Genomic DNA, 22,784 nt, shown 5'->3' with positions numbered 1-22,784 from the left:
TAGAATTATATACAATAGATCAGATTAAATCATATTTTTCATTGCTTAATCAATTTTGATTTAAAACACAATAAAATAATTTTGTTCAAATTGAATTTAAATTAAAAAGCAAGACACAAAAATGTTACAAATCTCTGCCTTGCTAGTTAATAAATTTCAAGCATTGCTCAACGATCATCTGTTTTATGCGCGTGCCCTAGAAACGCATAAACATATGTAGCATTGCAATTAAAAAGCCCAAATTTACACCATTTCAAAGTTTAACAACGAAACTATACCATTTTTCTATTCTTACACAAAAGTTATTACGCAAAATCTTCATAATCCCATTATGCATGTTACATCTCGTACAATTGTATGCGGGTGACATCAACGCGCGCCATTTGAAACCTGTTGAACTCAAACGACATATTTTTACTGTAACAAAAGCGATTTAAACTCTACGACACGTTTTTCTAGTACGGATTTCATTTTTCATACGCTTAGGAATTTTCTTGATCCTTTAACCCCTCGCTAAGATTTCTTCTTGGAGTCTAAACACATATTATTATATAATAATACACACATTGAATCAATAATTTGTATATGAATAATATTACAGAATCAAATCATGATTTAAGACTCACACAAGCTTGTTTATATACATAAAGACAAGATATTTTATTGTTATTAATATTTTTAATAAAAAAATAAGTGACTTGTGTAATACTAATAAATTATATTATTCATATTTACATAAAAGCCTTTCAATTTAACTTTAACTTTCTCGTGACGTCACAAGTAGTGGGACAAGCTAAAATAATACTCTTTTAAAAGATATAAAATAACAATCAAATTTGATATATAAGAAGTAAATTATAATAAAATAATTAAAATGCGCAAAATTTAACAGCGTTTTACTTTAAATGTGTTTAAATAATGAATTTAAGCTTCCATACTAGTGTTTCTTCTCGAAAATTATTCCTCAAAAATTTCTCGAGAAAAGTGTAAGATCTCGTTTCTCAAGAAATTTTCTGATTTATCGAGAAATATTATAAGCATTTTTTATTATAAAAAATTAAATTTATATGAATATATTTTAAATGTTTAAACGCTGCACAGGTAAAGGCAGATGGTTCTAGGAAAGTTTTAATATAAGCGTCTAACAATTACAAAAAATTGTTTACAAATTTTCAACACTCAATTCGCCTTATTTTTGGTTAAAAAATATAGCAAGATACTCAGATAAAAAACCTTTCTGAAGGTGTTCGTGACTAATATTTCAAAATATGCATACTTTCTCGGAAGATCGAAAGTATTTGAATGACCAACATTTTTTGTGATTTTCTATTACTTTAACCGGCCGGCGGCTTTATCTTTGCATTGGTGATCTAAGAACCCGCTCCAATGAGAATAAATTACGCATGAAACGATTTACAGCTTTTTTTATAATGTTTTTTATAAAACAGTAGCTGTAAATAGCAACAATTGGCTCACGATTATTATTACAGCCGAATGGACTGGACCAAATTTTTTTTAAAACAATTCTGAGCTAAGCTCCAAATTTCAACGAGCAATTAAAGAGAAATTATATAATCTTAACAACCAGACATTGATGTCATTAATTAAAAATTTACAAAATCCAGAATCTTTCACCAGTCAAAAAAATAATTACTTCTTTAGTTATTTTTCAAAAGCAGAAATATATTAAATGGGAAAATTAATTATTTGCAGATTATTTAATGGCAGGACAAATTTTAAGGATTTTCGCGACTCAATTTTTTTTATTTTTTAAATTTGAGAAATGAAAATCATCAAGAAATCAGAATGCCTATTACAGACTCATGAAGGTATTATGGATGAAATCACATATTTTATTATATGAAAAATGACCATTGTGTAATAACAGTGCCTTCTATTTGATTTACATAAAGGCCTCTCAGCGTAACGGTGACGTCATGATTAGTAGGGCAAGCGAAAGTGATACCCATTTATTAAGCAACAAAATTAATACACCCAAAATTTATGAATGTGTATTTTTAAATTATTTGTCTCTATTTTTAAGAATCAGCGCTGAAACGATTGACATTTTAACATCATTTTTTTCTACTAAGGTTTCTAGATAATAAAATTATAAAACATGAATTTCTATATATACACTAAATAAAATTATTAAATCATATTTTATACCTAGATAAAGTTGAGAAAAAATAAATTTAAGTTTATTACTAACTCAAATATTTTGCAATAAATATATGAAAGTAACTAAACTTTTTCTTTAAATAGGTTTTTTTTATAATTGTTTTTAATTTTAACGATTATAGAATGTTAATATTTATATTTTAGTTCAAACCCAAATAATATTTAGTAAGCAATTTAAAACAAGCATTACAATTTTTAGACATTATTTTTAACTGATTCAATGACAATATTCTTCTTACTACATTTTTTTATGAAAAATTTAACTAGAATTGTTTTAATAAAAATGTTAATTAAAAATACAAATAATAATAAAACCGACATTATTTTAAGTGTACTTTTATATAAATAAAAGCAGCGTCTTTTAAATTACTAAAATTTTGCAACTGCATTAAAAAATTACATATTTAGACATGCATCAGTATTTTAATAAAATGTTACCTTCTTTACTATATTTATTTTTTCTCAATAATATTTTTTTATAGTGCTACATATATTTTATCTGAAAACTTTTCTCGTATGATCATAAGACATCAAATTCTATTCTTAACAAATTAATCTAAGTGTATAATAAAACGCTAACCTTTTGAAACCAAATATTAATAAATTACAGAATAATATAAAAATATATGTTACATAATCCGTTAGCATTCAATAAATGAAAATGAGTATTAAGAGTTAGATCAGTTAACTAATATTTTATTTATTAGCTACTAAGTCTGAACTTTTTCATAAAAATTGTGGGATGAGACTTATTTGATACATGCTCAAATACAAATATAAAAAGGACATTTCAACAAAACCTTTTCTGTTATTATACAAATCATTTTTAGCTATAGCTTTACAGCTTATAATAATATCATAATAAAGTCGGTTTTTATTCAGTTATAAAGATTATGTTATACTAAAATATTTATTCTATGTATATATGTACATAAGCGAATCAAGGACAACTTTAGAGAGCAATTTGTCTTTTATGTTGAGCTTCGGCTTTTTTAATTGATGCTCTTGTACTCGAAAATTTCAATAGAAATGTTTTAAAAATCAAACACACCCAACGAGTGTGTACACTTTGAATGAATGGAGCAGTTTTTTTCTGCGAAGGCGTAAGACAGTATTTCGACACCGCAAAAAGTAAACGACAAATTTCTGAGATCGATTTGTATTGAGCATGATTGATGTCTTCTATTCAGGTCAAAGATTGCGCAAAAGAAAACTTACCTTATCCTTTCCTGTGATCCTCAGCAAGATCTTCAGCTTGGGCTTCTTCTCCAATAGCACTTTGGAGATATTGTTAAGCGATTCTCCCCTATCGGATCCGGTGTAGATCAAGTGGGTGCATCCACAAGGGTCCACATTTTCGAGGGATTTCCTTCCTTCATAATAGCACAATAGTTTCGCAGTGCCTTGGGGCACGTTGGGACATTTTCCTGCCACCAGTACCGAACAACCGAACACGAATAGGTATATAGTTAGGCGCCACATTTTTTTATTTGTTACAGTCTTCGGATTCAAATCGGTAACATTACAAGTTCGATGTCCACCCGGGCCAACCACAATGGCACATCTGACACGGGTCGGCGTGGTCCAGTGACCAAGTTCACCCTACCTTGAGTGAGTAGCAAAACGCGATCGAGTTCCAAGTTTGGCTATAGACGGGAAAAGTGGTGGTGGGTGATTTAAGAGGCCGTACGAGCATATCTAGATTACGTTACGGCATTGTCCGTGGTGGATGTGTTGCCAACTTTCGAACGCGGTCTTGTCTTCTTACAAGAAACATAAAATGGAATTTGAAGAAGTATATAATTTTCAAAACCTGATATCAGACATGATAAGAGAACTGTTTTTATGAATCAAGTATATGAAATTTATTGCAAAGATTGCCATTAATACATGCGACTTCACGAAACATTCAATCTATACTGTTATTATATCTAATGATTTTTTATGTTTAGCTGGATAAATTTATTTATGGCATATGCGTTTTACTTCTATAAGTAAACATAACGGCAATGTCCTAGGACTGATCCTTGAGGGACGCCTGTCATTATATATATACATACATATATTTCTGATTTTATACAGAATGTAATATTTATGAAAAATAATGTGTTATTTCTATGAATATTTCTGTGAATAGTATGTTTCTAATACCATTGAATAATAATTAAAATTAAAAAAAAAATATTTTACCAAGGATTTATATTATACCCAATGATACAATTAGGAAAGTAGCAGATTTTTTTTAAGTTGAACATATTTTGCACAGGAGTAATATTAAAAAATTAGTTCGTATTGTATGAAATATTATATATATTTTTACAGAACTTCAAACCACATTTAAAACAGTAAAGGGTTAAACCTTAGCGGTAGAAAAATTTCATCCGGCAAAGGGCGCAACAATAAGTTAGATTTATGTATGTGATTTTTTTTAACATAGATACAATTTTTTTAGTTACTTATTTAAAAAAAGTACTTTTTTTTTAATTTTATTTTTATTTTTATTAATAAGTATTTTTACCCTCTTTACTGTTTTTCAAAAACTTTAATGCCTGCACTACACTCTCTGGAAGTTGTCGGAACCGATGTTACAACTGAAGTCGGCCGAGATCTACGACTTCGAGTAAGCACCCACACTGTCGCGAATTTCATATGCCCGCGCGCTTCGCGGCGTGAATGACATCCGGACGGCGGCTTCTGTCACGTACAGCCGATCGAAAAAAGGGTCAAATAATCGCAATTTTTAAATTGTCATATTATTAAAATTATGCTACTGATAATTATAAAAATTTGTGTGGGCACTTACCAATACAATATCAGTGAAAACTTTTCGGTCGTAAATATTCAATTTATGCAAAATCTTGTCGGCTTTTGCAAAATGCCATAAGACATAAAAATGATACTTCAGAATACGAACATCACATCTGTGACTACCCTAGAATATATCGCCATCGATTTTAAATAAGAATTCGTTATGGTGTGACATTTATATAAACCGATCTAGGAAAATACATAAGGATATTCGAAACGATTTTTTTTAATAATATCAAGTACCACTAATTATTTAATTTTATATGAAAAAAATATATAATAACGATATCTGTCACTTAACACGCGAGAGAGTGAAAGGGGAAGTATCTCACCGCTCGTGCTCGAAAGAGCAGCTCCGACTTCGGTCCCTTTGACTCGGAAAAAATGCCGACAATGTTCGGAAGATAGTGGATCAGGCTGGCTAAAAAACGCAAACAGACGGAAAGAAAAACTAGTCTCTCCGGCAAAAGGCGCAATAATTAAGCAGATTTATGATTATAAAAGTGTGAAAAATGTTTTTATTTATGTAATAAAGAACATTTTTACCCTCTTTTATTTTTTATCTATGTTGTTTTAATCGAACTTAGGTAATAAAAAATTAAAAAATCGTATTAAAAAAATTAAATAATTTAGTTTTAATTTTAATTTTTAATAATAAACATTTTTGACCTCTACTTTTTTCTATGATATTTTATGAATCTGCGTTTTATCAAAATTAAGATTAGTCGCCATTTTAAAATAAGATGGCGGGTCAGGCAAGCTAAAAACGTTAGCAAAGCAAAAATATAAAAATTCCGTCTGGAAAAGGTAACAAGAATTATGTAAATATATATATATGTATATAAAAGCGTATAAAAAAAATGGATTTTATTTTTTTATTATATCCTAATGGATATAATAAAAAATAAAATGCAAACATTAAAAAAATTCTAATAAAAAAAGTTAAAAGGTCGAAAATGTTTTATACATAAAACATTTTTGACCAACTCTTATATTTTCACTAAAGATTTTTTATTTTTTTATTGTTTATTTAAAAACATTATTTTTGTCAACCTTTTCGAGATTTTTCAACGGAGCTACGATTTTTTAACATATTATATTACTTAGTCGCCATTTAAAAACTAGATGGCTGGAAATCACAAGATTTAGGTAGATTTATGTAAATAAAACCGCTTATTTTTATTTAATCTACTATAAAAACATTTATTTTATTATTTTTTATAAATAAATGTAATTAATAATAAATGTAAATTAATATTATTCTATACTTATTTATGAAAAAAAAAGTTTTTTAATTTAATATTTTGCCTTCTACCTTTTTTATAGGATTACATTTTTTATTAGCCTCCATTTTGAAACAAGATGGCATATGAGACTGGCTAAAACATTAAGTCGACCACTAAAAATTACAAATTTCTAATTTTCTTATATTTAAAATTATATTAAAAACGTTTTAAATATATTTTTTTTCTAAGATTTTTTTCACCAAAGTCATATTTTTCAATAGCCGCCATTTTGAAACGATGTAGCGACTGGCTAACAAGCAAATATACATTTTAAAAATAGTTCCATTTCCATAAAATAAAAACTTCGTTATAGATATGTAATAAAATAACTTAGTATTTTGTGATATTTTTGTGGATATAAACTATTTTTTTACTATAACACTTGTTTTTTTTTCGTAGTGAAAAAAATACACATAATTTTTGAAAGTACATTTTAACACATACAACTATTTTAAATAATTATTTGCGGCTAGAATCAAGTTAAAATAGTAATATCAATGAACGTTTATTACATAAAATGTAAATAAAACATTATTAGTCATTTTAAAGAAATGACAAAAAACATGGAAAATGGGGTACTAACGTCCCCCTCTTCGTACAAACTAGTTCAGACACTTAAACTGTACTAAAAAATTGTAAATATAATTTTATTTTAACTGTGTAAAATATAGTCAGTATTTTTTTTAAATTTATTTTAGTCAGCAGTTTTAAGGTAATAAATAAAATAATCAATTATTAAATGCCTATAATGATTCTAACTAAGTAACTTTAAGTAATATTTTTTAAATAAATCGGTGTTTGTTTTTATAAATTCACTAATCATAGCGATAATGTCAATACAGAATATGTTTTATTACATTTATAACAAATTAATTATAGTTAATTGAATATGCAATATGTTTGTACAGATAATTATGTGCCAATAGTAGAGAGTTCCAAGCCTTCCAAATTATTAAAAAAATCATATATCCTCGCCACGTATTCAAGAGGCAGCTTAAATTATCTCAAACCAGAATGTCATTTATATGTTTATTGAATTCACAATAATACGTGAAAGTTTACTATTGCGCTCTTTTTCACTCGCTTTATTTTTTTGTCTGGGATATTTATTAAAATAAATAATATATAAAAATATACTAGTTTTCAAATTAAATATGAAAACTTAGTTATGCTTACCATTTATTAACATTAAAATGACATTGAAATAGCACTGCAATAATACGAAATATAAGTTAAGAAAAAACATAATAATAAAAATGCTATACCATAATAATAATAACAAAAAAATAGTTCAACCTTAAAAAACACATATACAGTGCAAAAATAAATTAATTTTATATCAAAACTAGATATTTTAAGTATGATAAGTAAATTATATTTTTAAATTGGATAATTTATATTATTTTATATATTTTCCGAGGATTATTTGAGAGATGAAAATAATAGAAATATCTACAATTCCATATTATGACTATACAAACTCCTTCTTAGATCCTATTCGACCTCTTTCTGAATGTCGCAATTCTGAAATTCCTCACCTATTAGCCATTCCTGATAAAATCTCACAAAAGCGACTCCTGTCATACCATATTGGTAACAACTGACTCACACGCAGTACGGCCAACGAGAGGGAAAGTCATTGAGAAAAGCCTCCAAGACAGTACAGTAGACCGAGAGATTCTTGAAAGCACAGCTTGAAAGTGAACGTTTCTAGATTATAACCTGACTCGGCGAGCTTTGAAACGTGCCAAACAAACTTGACACGAGTTAATCTGAAAACCTTTGACCTCTACCTACAACTAAGCGTTGTCCAAAGATAAAGTCGATTGAGTTATATATCATATTAATGCGATACCTCAAGGTAATCGTTGCGACCACAATGGGATCTTGAAAAGTTAAACCAGAGCAGACCTTCGATTGAAAAGTAAACTTTTGCTCTTAATGAATCATTAAATTTTTGTTATCGACATGTTATATAAAAAAAAATGTTCGAATAAATTTTCCTTTGGTAAAAGTAGTTTTGTGTATCTTGTTTTGACACTTACTGAGAAAACCGCAAAACTGGATCACATTTTCGACACCGAGCGACTTCTAAATGAATTTTTTCGAACAAATAATTAATTAAAGCACAATTTTGACATTGTGTGTCAAGGCGTGTTAGAAATTAGTTGCATTACATGTACAAAAAATATTTTTTGTGAATACATTATAAGGAATATTTGACACACGATTCAATTCCCAGAAATATTTGTAGGTATTGCAAAAGGGAAATACACAAACACAGAATAAACCCAAGTACATAATTTATTAAAAAAAAAAAATCTGTTTCATTTTTTTTATATCGTTAAAGATAATATAATAATAATTATGTATATGCATATATTGTAGCTATAGGTGAAGCTTAAAAATAAAGAATAAGTAGCAAAAAAATAATATTAAATAATAATTTACCTTTATAAGTTAAGCTATTTTATTAATATACATACATATATATTACTTTTTTTCAATTAGAAATATCATAAAAGATGTATTTTGTATCGTATAGATGGACAATGTTTATATCGGATGCTACACTCATGTCATTGCAACATAAAATGTATTATGAGAAAATCATTCATCTACAGAACACAAAGATATTCGTGATACGTAAAACAACTGTCCTTGTGACTAATTTATTTCTTCACCTAAAGTAAGGCGAATTGTAAATTAATGTCGCTTAAAGCATTTCGCTAAAAATCGGTTAAATATAATAAATAAAATCCTATTAGTTTTGCTGTAGAAATACATATGTTTACTTTTATTTTAAACCAAATGCTCTACAACGAAGTAAACAATTTGGTTTAAATGTTGATTGCAACAACTACTAAGTAAGTAGTGAGACACCAGACTTAAATCAAAGTCAGTAAATCAGTGACTGATTTTATAAATTAATAGCGCAGTACTTAACGTCTCAGACTAGTAACTCTGAGGTAGCGGGTTCGAGCCCGAGAATTTTATTTATAAAAAATGCACTATTTTTGAAAACAGGCCTCAACTGCAGTGACATCTATTAATTAAAAATTATGTTACACATAATAATATATAATTAATAATATAGATGTCACCAATTCCCAGACTTAATGCTTATTTATAGGCATTCATTATGTCTGATTGACTTACCCAAGTGCTATAGATTAACCCTATTGTAACCATTGGATTTCAGGAACGAGATTTCAGATTTTTTTTAGATAAATACTTTGTTCCATAAAATAAAATCAGCATTAAATAAATATCTATGTTCAATAAAAAACATAAGATTGAGGAACATTTTATTTCTAGTGTGCACTAAAACAAATGATTTGAGCATTAAATTATAATCAAACAATTAAACATATAAATATAATCGATACGTATAAGTGCTGTTTAAGCCCTAACCTAAGCAAATAAAAGTTCTAAGACCATTTAAGAAATATTAATATATACTAATTTTAGTAGGGACGTCATTTCTGTTTTTTCAGGGGAGGACAAAATAGGCGAGTCAGTGGTAATTTCTTTAATATTTATATTTCATTAAGATTAATAGTATTTTATTAAATGACAATTCATTTTTCTAGACAAATTCAAGGGGGGGGGGAAGCACTCACCTGCCCCTTCCCCAAATGAAAATTTAGACTGGCATATGCCTAAAACCAAGTGTAGCTGTATGCGTGCGAATACCGACCGAAAGCCGAGTGTAGTGTCTCTTTCTAGCATTCACTCGTCTCTTTCTAGCGCGTCTTGGAGGCGCCTCGCTGCCGCTCGCGCCGACTTTTACTGTCAAACCAAACAATCTAACATTTTTTTAATGATATTAAAAAAATATGAAATTTAGAATAAATCAATACAATATCATTAAAAAAAGGTTAGGTTGTTCGGTTTGACAGTAAAAGCCGGCGCGAGCGGCAGCGAGGCGCCTCCAAGACGCCCTAGAAAGAGACGAGTGAATGCTAGAAAGAGACACTACACTCTACTTTCGGTTGGTATTCGCACGCATACAGCTACAGTTGGTTTTAGGCATATGCCAGTCTAAATTTGCTCCCCAAATGATGTCCATGTCTAGAATCCAGCGTTCATATTAAAACTTTTATAGCAATATTATGACTTACAATGAGTGGGAATCAAATTATTTTGATCAATTGGAGAGAACAAAAAACAATTATCCCTTCTCAGAAGTCAAAAATTCACGTCAAAAGCAATAAAATCGTATCGGCGCCGTCGCAGTGGAAACGCTCGGTAATTTGGAATTCACACTACAACTTTTCAAATAATATTACATTTTAAATTAGGAATATATCTTAAAAATCTTGTTCCTATTTGATATTATTTTTTAAAATAAAAAAACATTTTTGTCAACTTTTCTTCTATAAATAATTTGCCTAATAATCTGGACTATGATAATTTTAAGAAATTGAAAATGTTGTAGATTAAGGTACTAACTTAGGTTTGGTACTTAATAGTATAAATGAATAATGTATCGAATATACAATTTATTAAAATTTAGTAACAAAAAAAAAACTTGTTAAATTTAAAAAAAAAAAGAGCTTAAAAACAATAGTTTTTGATAAGACAAACAATTATTTATTATTTTAATATAAATTAATAAAAAAAATAGTATTAGTTGATACATGAATATCTACAACATTTCGCTAAAAATATATTTTAACATCATCTGGCGTGCATTGATAATTATATATTTTTTAAATAAAACTTTTTTTAAATATATGCATAAATTCATGAGATATGTTATTGTCTTATTTTATAGAACAATAAATATCATAATATCCTATTTTACAAAACAATTAATAATGCGCTGGACAAATTTGTTAACTGAAAAAAAATATATAAGTATGGCGCGATAAGGGATGACTCATCGACAAGCTATATATCTCGCATTAGTTTATGTTATTAAAACCTCTCCCTTAAAAAAACAAAGGTACACTGAAAACGGGCACTTTAGTTGAAGACACACCACAAAAGGCACACACAGGGACTGTAGCAACCAGAGCTATTAACCTAGACACCTAGAGAGGCAGCTTACACACAGAGAGCCTGCGCCACTACAAAGAATTGATGACATTAGAATACCGCAAAACCTAGAAATAGCGTCACAAGAAGACTTGTACCTCTCGGATCACACACCTCACAGTGACTGCAACTATATTCCGTGTAACATGTATACATTTATTTACTAGTAAAAATACTGTGGATAAATCATATTATTACCATTAAATATATTATCAATCTAATCCCCGTCGATAGAAAAATTGAAAAAAAATGTTGTGATTAAATTATAATTTCGTACATTTTAGAATATTACTACTTTAATATTATATATAATATTAAAAATTTGCAGCATTAATCGTTTTGCAAAAGAATGACTTTAAATCCACTTTTTTAATGCTAATTTCTCATATACCATTACGGTTTATGCTAACCATTTGAGTTTCGCTAACCGAAAACATGATATAATGATAATTGAAAACGTTCACAAAAAATACACAACGCCTAAAAACATGACAATAGTATCAAAAGATAAATTTGGTGATTAATGGTGCAAATTGCTAGTCGGTCAGTATGCACTTTCACCAGTGCACCGCAGGAGTCTGCGGTCATCTGAGCATGTTACAGTTTTCATTTCCGTATATAGTTGGGCATGGTACAAGTGTCTACCTATACCCACATGTGTGACACAACGCTCGCAAATTCAATAACGAAAGTGGTCTCATTATGTATTATATTATAAATTAAACGTTCGCTCGATATAACACAAAATACCTACAATAAAATTATAATGACGACAAATTAATTTATGACTCGATTCGTATGCATGTTGTGTTATGCGTATTTAAATGAAGAAAAATCGTTTCGCGTGACGCCACTGATGTCCGGATAATAAGTTGATTCTGGACCGGATCAGTAGTGTTACGCAACAAACAAAACTAGGGCACGTCTGATAGGTAAAGGGAGGGATTTCTTAACATACATACATATGACTTGGCGATGGTGAGACTTGATTGAATTTTAAAATATGTATCAAAATAATTTGATATAAAATTATATACCATATACAATTTATTAAATATAATAAACCAATATCTATATATTTCAGTTAAGGAATTTTTAACAGACTTTAACTGAAAGCGGCTGTATATTCTGGAATTTTTATGGAGTCTTTTTATTGCAAAATATAAGCAACGATTTTTTTTTAATCTAACATTTAATATTAGAAACGAACCCTTTAATAATCAATTAAACTTACTATTTAACCTACTGACCATTTATTAAAATTATAGACTGTTTAATTAGGTAATTGACAAGCCAAAAAATAGTGGTTGCTAAAACTGTATCAATTCAAGGGATTTGGTTTCAGAAGTTCTCAATCAAGAATATCCGAAAAATAAAAAAAAATGTTTTAAGCCCTGAAACTACTTTTAAATAAAATTAAGATTAAATTGTATATAAATATTTTATCTACATACATACAATTTTTTTATATAAATACAATTTTAAGAAACACACAATAAATTATGTTATAATATTTTTGTGCTTTTATTATTAGAGTGAAAATATAATAAATTATATGTACATATAAGAAGGTAAAAAAAATATTTAAGTAACGTAGACATAAAAGTCTCTTAAATTACAGATTTTTATATTTTCCTGAATTTAATAAAAAAATACTTTCGTTAGTAGATTAATTTATGCTACGGCTTTATTCATACATTAATTTATTAATTATTGACGAAATTGCATAATGAAATTTTGATACTCGCGCCAAAAAATAATAAACGTTTAAAATTTAGGAAATCAGATATTAAAAATAAAATGATTAAATATACTTAATTTATATATTTTGTATCACTAATAATTAAGTGAATGTATGCATTTACTAAGACGTAGAAATTTTATTATAGATAATAATTGCAGATGTGAAACCAAATGCATTGATTTTTTTACATGAAAATAATTATTAGAATCATTTAAATTAATAAACTAAAATATTGTACATTTGTATTCAATATATATTCACTGCTTATGATAATGTGGGTCATAATTATTTATTTACTATGGCCAAAACTAGACGGATATCGACGGGAAGACTACGACCGGCGGGGCCTCGTACGCCGAGCAAGGATTATATATCTAACATACAACACAACAGATACCAGTTCGGCTTATCATCCGGAAACGCCGTCTTAGAACAATTATATAAAAGCTTTTCAATAAAATACTACTGCAGCGGCTCAATCTATGTCTAATCGCCACCCGTCATTATCCATCCGGCAATGTAACATATAATTACTATATGTACAAATACATACATATTATTATTATTTTTTAAATATATTTACAGTATTTAAATGCTTTTATTTTTCAATTATTCTTACGTATAATCAAATAAGAACTGTGATTAATATATTATATAAACATCTCAAATCTTGAGATATAGAAATACGGGCATTGAATTTATGCGATTTAAAAAAAGTGACAACTGTCAATGTTGGAGATTCTACAAGACTAAATATAAACATAGACGCTTTAAGAGCTTTCAGATTTTTAGACCGAAGGGATGCGACTCTGCACCATAATAGTCGCAGGATAACTGGTACTAGTTTATTCAATTAAATTGTGCAATTTAACAAAGTAAATATGTTATGTATGGTGGATTTTACGCCGGACAGACGCATTGTCTTTTGCATCCTTCATGCACAAAACGGTAGTTTTATGATGCGTGCTAATGCTGGTCTGTTTTGTTATGAAATTGTGTTATTCAATTATATCCTCTTGTTATGAAGGCCTTTTATTTTATTTTTTTACGTATGAAAGTGTCGTTTAAATAACATTGATATTAAATACACAACTAGATGGACCCACAAATTTTCATTTAAATATAAAACAAAATGAGAGTTTCCAAAAAAAATCGCCAAACTTTTAAAGACGTTTTATGAATCAGCTCTCAAGAAAAAATATTTTTAAACAAAAAAATAGAATCGCCACAGAGTTTTGCAAACATAAATAAAGGACGTGTTTCATTACAGGAAGACGCAGCTTTTTTTAAGAAATACACTTCATATTATTGCTTATTTAATTTATTAAAATCATTTAAATAAATTCAGTACCACAGATTAATATCTATAAAAATATGAAAAGAGATGTGAAGGTGGACGACATTTTAAAAACAAATGTAAACATATGTCGTAGAGTACGACAAGGTTGAGTACGTTCCCCTCTTCTTTTTATTATTTATTAGAAGGAAATAATTATAAATCAATACATGCATTCTAGTTGATAACATGAAAAGTCTACAAAGACATAAACAAAATTAATATGGAATTCCAGTCTCTGTCCTCGTATTACCTTCCTGTATTTTTTAAACTAAAGGGCGAGGTCGAGGTCAATTCCATGATCGTCTTTGACAATAATATTGCTGATAGAAAAGGTTTCAAGAGTAATCGAGCAAAGTAAAAATAAATTTTATGATCATATTAAATAAGAAAAGAGTAACAAAAAACTTAATCAACGCAATTAAAAGATTAAGTACAAATTGACTAATAATATTCAAGATTAAATTCTTATCATTGAAACCGATTTGTGGTCACTTGAACTAAAAAAGAGAAAAGTCTGCAGATGATTTCCTATGTGAAATAACTGTGATATGTATTTCCCATGGTATCAAAAATTTGATACCATTTTCTCTAAATGTGTCTATAGGTGACGAATATATATAAATAGGTGACGAATATAGTCAATTAAGAGCATATGCTGGGGAATTTATATCTGTATTTAACAGCATCTATGTGAAAATGCATTTTCAAAATACAATACAATTTTTACGATAAGAAATGACAAACTTCTAACCACAGTTTGATAAAATTTTATCTAAAAAAAGCAATTAGGTTATTTTCCTAAGTAAAACTTACTAATTAGAGACACGTATTTTGAGCAATTTGCGATGGATTAAGAAATTGATAATAAATATGAATAAATAAATTATAAAAATTTACGCTAAAATTGTAGATTTCGGAGAAGCTCACTTGAGTTTTGCTTTTTAAATATTTTTGATCCGGCCCTTTACTAAAAAAATTTAGCCGACCCCTTGTGAACAATGTAAAGCAACCACTAACAAAATTAAAATAGCTCTCAAGAACAGGTTAACTATATTTAATTTTAGTTGTAGATATAAATTTATTTTTTCCAATTTTATTTACACGATGTGTTGTACATTTAAAACTTACTAGTTAATAATACAATGTCTTATTTAAAATATTAACAATTTCATTGTGACTTGCATTATATACACCTGGTCAGATTGTTAAAAAATAACAATCAAAAACCACATGGCGATAAATACCGTAACATAAATAATAATAACCAGCCACCAAACTTTTCAACTATCATAATTAAATTATTTTTTCGTTCGTGTAACTATTGCAAATTCGATCGCATAATTTACGCACTTAATTATATGAGTACATATGTTGGATTAAATTGCTCAGGTAAACCCATACACACCTGCTTCTCTCTCAATCTGAATCGTTTTGAGTGTAAAATTTCCAACATTTTCCGTTATGCAACAGTCGGCTTCCAATATGGATGGTAAGTTATGTAAAATAAAAAAATGCCCCACAGCCATTTATTTTATTGTTATTATGTTCAAGCGCAAGAATAAAGATATGCATTATGTAAATGACAATATACACGATAAATTTTAGTCCGAGCAGTAAAACGTTGAAATATGTGAACTAATCTATATCCTGCATTAATCATTCGGTTGATATACTTCTTTGGGGTCTAATCTGCTAAGATCGTTGACAGCACTATGGAGAACCAGTTGTGAAAATTTGACAGCTTTCTATATCTCGCCCGAGTGATTTTTTCTCCGCTCTCAAATGATAAAATGGCTAATTTAATAATCGTGTTCTTATTTAATAGAATTGCGCAATCGCATTGACTGGGGAGTAAAAAATCGACAATTATGTCATACGTCTAGCAGTGACGATTATGAAATAATTGTTATATTATATCTCATTAAAATTTATATATATATAAATATTTATAAAAATTTTACCATGTATTTGATTTAGTAAAATCATATTTTTTGTTGTCTCCCCAATGCGTTATAATGGCCATTTAATAAACAATAAAAAAAAAATTTTTTAATAAGAAATGATGTACACTATCTGACATATTTTTTTCCAGCTCCTCATAACTATCGACGAAAATATACTTGTGCTTGCCAAGCTCGTTGAGAAGCTGAGGAGCTTGTATAAGAGGAGCATTCTCAAAGAATTATAGAAGGATAAAATCCAAGATAATTGTTAAAAACGTATTGGCACCTAAATCCATACAATATGTTATTAATTAACTTGAGGCAAATATCAGCAAAACAATTCCTATTTCTTTAGCTAATGATGCGGGCCCTCGAAAAACAATGATTCCGGGCCTCAAAATGGTATTTTATGTATTTTTTAAATCGTAATTTAATTTCTTAAATAAATAATAATAATTACGAGTTAACCTCTATGCTACAAATAAGTATAAGAATTATTAAAATATTATTAAAAAAATTATTAAAAAAATCTACTCATAATGATTATCTGATAATTAGTCGTGTTTTCTTTTCTGCTCAGCGTTGCCATATAGTTAATTTCCATTCCAAGTCAATAGCAAAAAATCGTGCCATCGCAATGAAAACGTTCATATTAAGACTTTTTATATCAATATTACGAATGGGAATCGAATAAATCACATCTAAACCAAATTTTACCCAATAGGTGAGCGCAAAAACTAACTATCTATTCTCAGAAGTCAAACATGCACGTCAAAAGCAATAAAATCGTGCCGTCACCGTCGCAGTGTGAACGCTCGGTAATCTATCGTTCAAACTACGACTCTTATAATAATATTACAAATTAAATAAGGAACATATAAACCGAATTTTGTCCAATAGGAGAGCGCAAAAACAATTATCATTTCTCAGAAGGCAAAAATTCACGACAAAAGCAATAAAATCGTGTCAGCGCCGTCGCAGTGAGAACGCTCGTAACCGAGCGTTCTCACTGCGACGGCGCTGACACGATTTTATTGCTTTTGTCGTGAATTTTTGCCTTCTGAGAAATGATAATTGTTTTTGCGCTCTCTTATTGACCAAAATTCGGTTTAATATACTTTGATCAGCTCTCTTATATATTAGAAGTGCATAGTAATATCAGTAAAGATAGCTGAATTTTTTATTATTTTTAATAATTTAATATTGTTTGATTTTTTGGATTCAGAATATAAAAACGTCGTTCGACATGAGATGGTTATCTACTATATATAAAGCCTTTGGTAGAAAATTAAATTTTTTGTTAGCGAAGGTGAAGAAGATATTCATAAAATCGTTTGGGAATATGTGAGCTGAATATTACATTAACTTTATGCACCATTTTATGGGAATTATGAATCAGCATGTTATACAGCTTAACCCTTTGAGAAATGAGCTATTTTGTAAACATTTGTTAATTTGTTAGTATACATATAAAATATTTTTGCTATGTTACAATAATTTATTTCATACTCTTTAATTTATTGGTATTATTTTCCATTGAAATCATTTAGAAAAATTTAAATTAAAAAAATATATATAACATTTATATTATATGTAAATATATAACTATCTGGGGTACCTCAAAATAGTCAAAGATCGACCGCCGTACATGTACGGCGTTATTCCTCAAAGGGTTCAAATTAATTGCGTATTCTAAATTACATGGCATATCTAAAAATAAACTAAAAATTAAATTGTATGATCAATTTTTCAGTAGTAAAGTGAACGAAAGTTTGAATTTCCTATCTGCCTATGAAATGCAAAAAATATCACTGAAGCAAAGAAAGTATACAGAAAAATTATTGATCACTAACAAAAAAAAATATGAATTTAAAATATTTTGCGGTCATCAATCGTGATTTTTTGACACCGCGAAATATGTAAATGAAATAAATTACATGATGATATTTGCTTTCTCAAATACAACTACTAATAAGTCACTTAGATACCGATAAAAAAAATGAGTAAAAGTATTTTCTTCTGAAAATATTTTCAGCAAACTACTAAGCTTGTTAGTCACATTTTATCAAGTCCTATTAACAATATATATTGTTTATTATTTATAAATAATAATAATAAAAAAATTGTTATCTCATGGTGAGAAGAAGTTAGTAAAATAAGACAATCCATTGACAACTTTAAATCTAATATATTGGTAATCTAATATTTTTGATAATTAAAAATCTGAATAATCGCTGTTTGTCGTAAAAATTAAAATCATCATTTTAGAGAACTCTATCTAAAGTGACGTATTTAATTTCAATGTCTAAATAATTATCATGAGATTCAAGAAACAGATAAGAATAAATGTTGGGCATCGTGTTTCGTACATATTATAACATTTAAATCAATGTAAATGTCAGGATTACCTATTATTATATTTGTTTAAAGCTATATTTCTATTTTCTTTAACCCTTTTCACAAAATTATGATTAAAGCACACATATACATTTCAATAAATAAATAACAATATTAAAAAAATATTTCAATCATGTGCTATTTTTACTAGAAACTTTTTAAATGAATAAGTATTTTTTTAATTGCTTAATTAAGATAGATAGCATCAAAAGTATTTAGTAAAATAAATAGTACGGTTAAATATTTATTAATATTGACCATTAAAATAATATTAAACGGCCTACTAATAATAATAATAGAAATTGCATATTATTTATTATAAATAAGCAATTGTTAATTAATAATTCAGAATATTTACTAATAAAGCTATACGATATGTGAGATTTTGGGAGAATAAATTAAATATAATTTGTAAGATATCTGTATTTTAGTTTGATGGCCTAAAATTATGCCAATTTTGTATAAATATATCTAATCAATTGAGGCCAAATATGATATAACCCAACTCTCAGGAAAAACTGTATTTTACAAATTGTGCAAGATCACCCAGAAATATAAATCGCCACAGAGAACCGCTCTATAAACAAATGCATTGTTGGCAATATTTATTATGGCCGAACAATTTTGTTCTCATTCTAATAAAAATATCGGAATAGCGCAGTCTGTACCGTCTCAGACTAGTAACTCTAAGGTTTTGGGTTCAAGCTCTGGCAACAGACTCGAATTTTTATTAATACATTATATTTCCCATAAAAAATAGAATTAAAATTATAAATGTCACTGATTCCCAGACTTACAGACTAATGATTATTATTTACTTGTATGTATTTATTATTTATTCCATTAGTGCAGATGGTACAGACACATTGGGTTTACACCTGTCAGGTTAAAACAAAAAGCTTATAAATAATGCGTCAAAATGAACAAGGGGGCTTTATGAATCAACCCATGAACAATATCGCTATTTATATGCAACGCAATATAAGACCAAAAAATAGAGATCCCCACAGACTTTCGAAAACATAAACTAAGAGATACTTTTCAAACAAAACGCGAGGTGAGAATAACCAAATGTATAAATTGAGATTTTCAAAAACGTAATCAAACTATGCAGCTTCCTTTAAACCATAAACATAATTATTTTGGTTGAAACAAAAAAAATATTCAGACGCGTAATTAAGAGATTCTATGCCATTATTATACTTAAAACACAGATAGTTGTTATAATTTATTCGCGTAAAAAGACCGTGAAGCTACCGAATAATTCTCATTTGTGGTTAATCACCTTGTATAAATAAAAATGCGTCAGATAACGTTGACAATTTGTCCGAGCCGCTAGCATAAAATATATAAAATGATTTGCAAGAACTCGAAGTTGTTATCAAAGGTTAAAAATTATTGCAAAGTACAAAACGAACCTAACAAAAGGAATCCATAGTCTTGTGACTTAATTAAATGTTTATGAATATAAACTAGAATAAATTAATGTAATTCAGAACTGCTTAGAAGCACTAATCACAAACGATAGTGAAGAACGTGAATTATATATTCAGGATATAATATGATTAGATGCGATTCTAATTCCAGACATACAGAAGGTGGTATACCGTACATTAGAAAATAATTCAATTATAATGTACTACTTAAAAATAAGAGAGATAATACATACTGGTCCAGCGACGTAAAGAGTATCGTAGAATAAACTCCATCCAAAGAAAGATCTCCAAATAGTGATCCAAATTTATTCCTGAAATGCATAAATAATATTTCAGAATGGATAACATTTTAATTGTGAGGATTTTTATAATTCATAAATAAAAAATGGCCAAATATATTTGGTTTACGACAAAAATATCAGAATGGTGGGATATTCAAGAAATATTAAAGATGAGTATTTTAGTATTTACATATAAATTATAAAAAAATATGTTAATAAGTATTTAATTATATTTAAAAATACACATAAATTTAATGCTAGAAATAAAGATATTTTAAGGGTAAATAGGTATAAAAAAAGAGTACGACCAGGGGAATATTGTATGGAAGTGTAAATTTGTATAAAAATATTTCTAGGACAAATTGCAAAAATAAAAATGTTTACTCAATAGAATAAATAAACACCTTCGTGCATTTTTATATTTATTTGTAACATAGAAAGGGTTAACTCATACCTATTATTATTTATTTAAGAAATTATACTACGATGTTAAAAAATATATAAAATTGCATTTTTGTCATGAGGCCCGGAATCATTGTTTTTCCAGGGCCCGGGTTCGCTTTTGGCGACCCTGAATTTGATCAATTCGTAGTATTAAAAAATCAATGCGATGCTAATATTTTAAGCCTTTCAACAAAGCAAAGGAAATGAAATGAGTGGTAAAAGTACTACACCATTTTTTTCAAAAAAATAAAAATACCGGTTTACGTTAAAATTATTAAGAATTTGTAAGCATATCTCGTATTTCAATAACATTTTGAATCTGTAAAATAAAATCTCAACCAGGATGTAGACTCACTATGTCGTCTAACCAACAACATTGTCCGTCGAAGGAAAATCGCAGGGGCGTTTCTATTGCGCAATTTCCAAATTTGGAATATGCGCAAAACAGATATTTTCCACTTATGTCTGCGAAATTAATAGAATTGCACAACAAAGAGCGAATTATTGTTATTTGCTCGTTCAGTAATGGCCGTTGGCATCTGCGTTGCTATGATACCTACTCTATCAATTTTAATAACGCCATTCATAATAAACACACGAGCACCAAAAAATGCTGCTAGCGCGTTACAAAACCGTAATTATTAGATGACTGTAAGCTCGGAGCTATTTTGTAACGTAAAACTTATTGTAAAGAGAGTACTTATTTATACATACCTTTTTTCATAGTGTACGACCTTACGAAGCGTTTGAAATGATACAATAAAAGTGTTGCCATTATTCATTAAAATAATGTAACGAGCGGCGTCTTTTTGAAAGCCATTAATTCTGAAATGCTAAGTCGAATCCATTCTTACTGCCATTTTGATTTCTATTCCCAGAAATATTTTTCTTAATTTTTACCAAATAAAACAGTTTATATAGGTAATAAAACTGCGGTGGAGCGATTTATTTGGCCATTTTCGCAACACTGATATGACGGCGGCGAGAGCAAAATTTATTCTTTGGTGGAACTAGACGGGAGCGTGACGGCCGGCGGTGCCTCATCCGCTGATCTCATTCATATCATTCAATAACCATGTAACTATTATATTGATTCAATAAATAATACTGCAGCGGTCTAATCTGTGTATAATTGCCACCCGTCACTAAAAACAATTGTCGGTAAATGTATTTTTTAAATATATATAATATTTTACTATTTAAATATTATGTTTTTTTTTTTTTATTTAATCAGTTGTTTGTAAAAAGTTTTATCGACGGCAAGTCAATACGCCTTCTGCTTAGCGGCGAATATCAGCTGTAGTCGCAAATCGAGACTGGATATCAGCTGACTCTTAGGTTCGGTTGGCGAGGGTTTTTCACTTTCTCATTTTTCAAGAAATTTTATTAAGCATTTTTTATTACATAAAATTAAACTTGTACGAATATTTTTAAAATGTTGACAACCACTTCCTTTTTTATAACGCTGCATAAATAAAGACGAGTTCATGGCTAATATGCATACCTCTTGGAAGATTTAATAGAGGTCTGAGAGTGACAAAAAAATGTTTATAAAGTTTTAACACTCGAACTCACCTTATTTTTGTTTAAGTAATAAAATAAAATACTCGGATAAGAAACCTTTCCGAAGGTGTTCGTGACTGATGTTTCAAAATATGCATACATTTTCGGAAGATCAAAAGTATTTAAATGAACAACATTTTTTTTAAATTTCCTATTACTCTAACCGGTCAGCAGCTTTATCTTTGCTTTGGTGATCTAATAACCTGCTCTGATAAGTAAAATTTATAAAAATGAAAGAAGAAGTTGAATATGATTAAACATTTTATTAAACAGAAAAATCATAAATATATTAAAAATTGAATGAAGACGAAAATCGACT

General features: G+C 28.4%; 1 protein-coding gene across 2 annotated transcripts in view; it reads right to left on the bottom strand.

The window, feature by feature from the left end:
- The window catches only part of LOC148227061 (uncharacterized), a 46,248-nt gene extending 24,576 nt beyond the window's left edge, over positions 1-21,672 (bottom strand). Inside the window, exons 1-2 of one of the 2 annotated variants that reach the window (XM_088202472.1) lie at positions 21,617-21,672; positions 20,411-20,488 (exon numbers count right to left, since the gene is read on the bottom strand). Coding sequence is in view for 1 of the 2 variants with exons in the window: in XM_088202471.1 (XP_088058597.1) it covers positions 3,400-3,663 (264 nt within the window). In the remaining variant the exon portion in view is untranslated. Of the gene's footprint in view, positions 1-3,399; positions 3,774-20,410; positions 20,489-21,616 lie in introns of those variants that run through there. The other variant, XM_088202471.1, reaches the window with a different exon arrangement.
- Positions 21,673-22,784: the final 1,112 nt, after the last annotated feature.

This window comes from Plectrocnemia conspersa, unplaced genomic scaffold (genome assembly GCF_051122295.1).
Source record: "Plectrocnemia conspersa isolate PC_06_02 unplaced genomic scaffold, ASM5112229v1 ptg000013l, whole genome shotgun sequence".
NCBI lineage: Eukaryota > Metazoa > Arthropoda > Insecta > Trichoptera > Polycentropodidae > Plectrocnemia > Plectrocnemia conspersa.
Note: the sequence above shows the minus strand (reverse complement) of the source record. Positions and strands in the feature narration are given on the sequence as shown.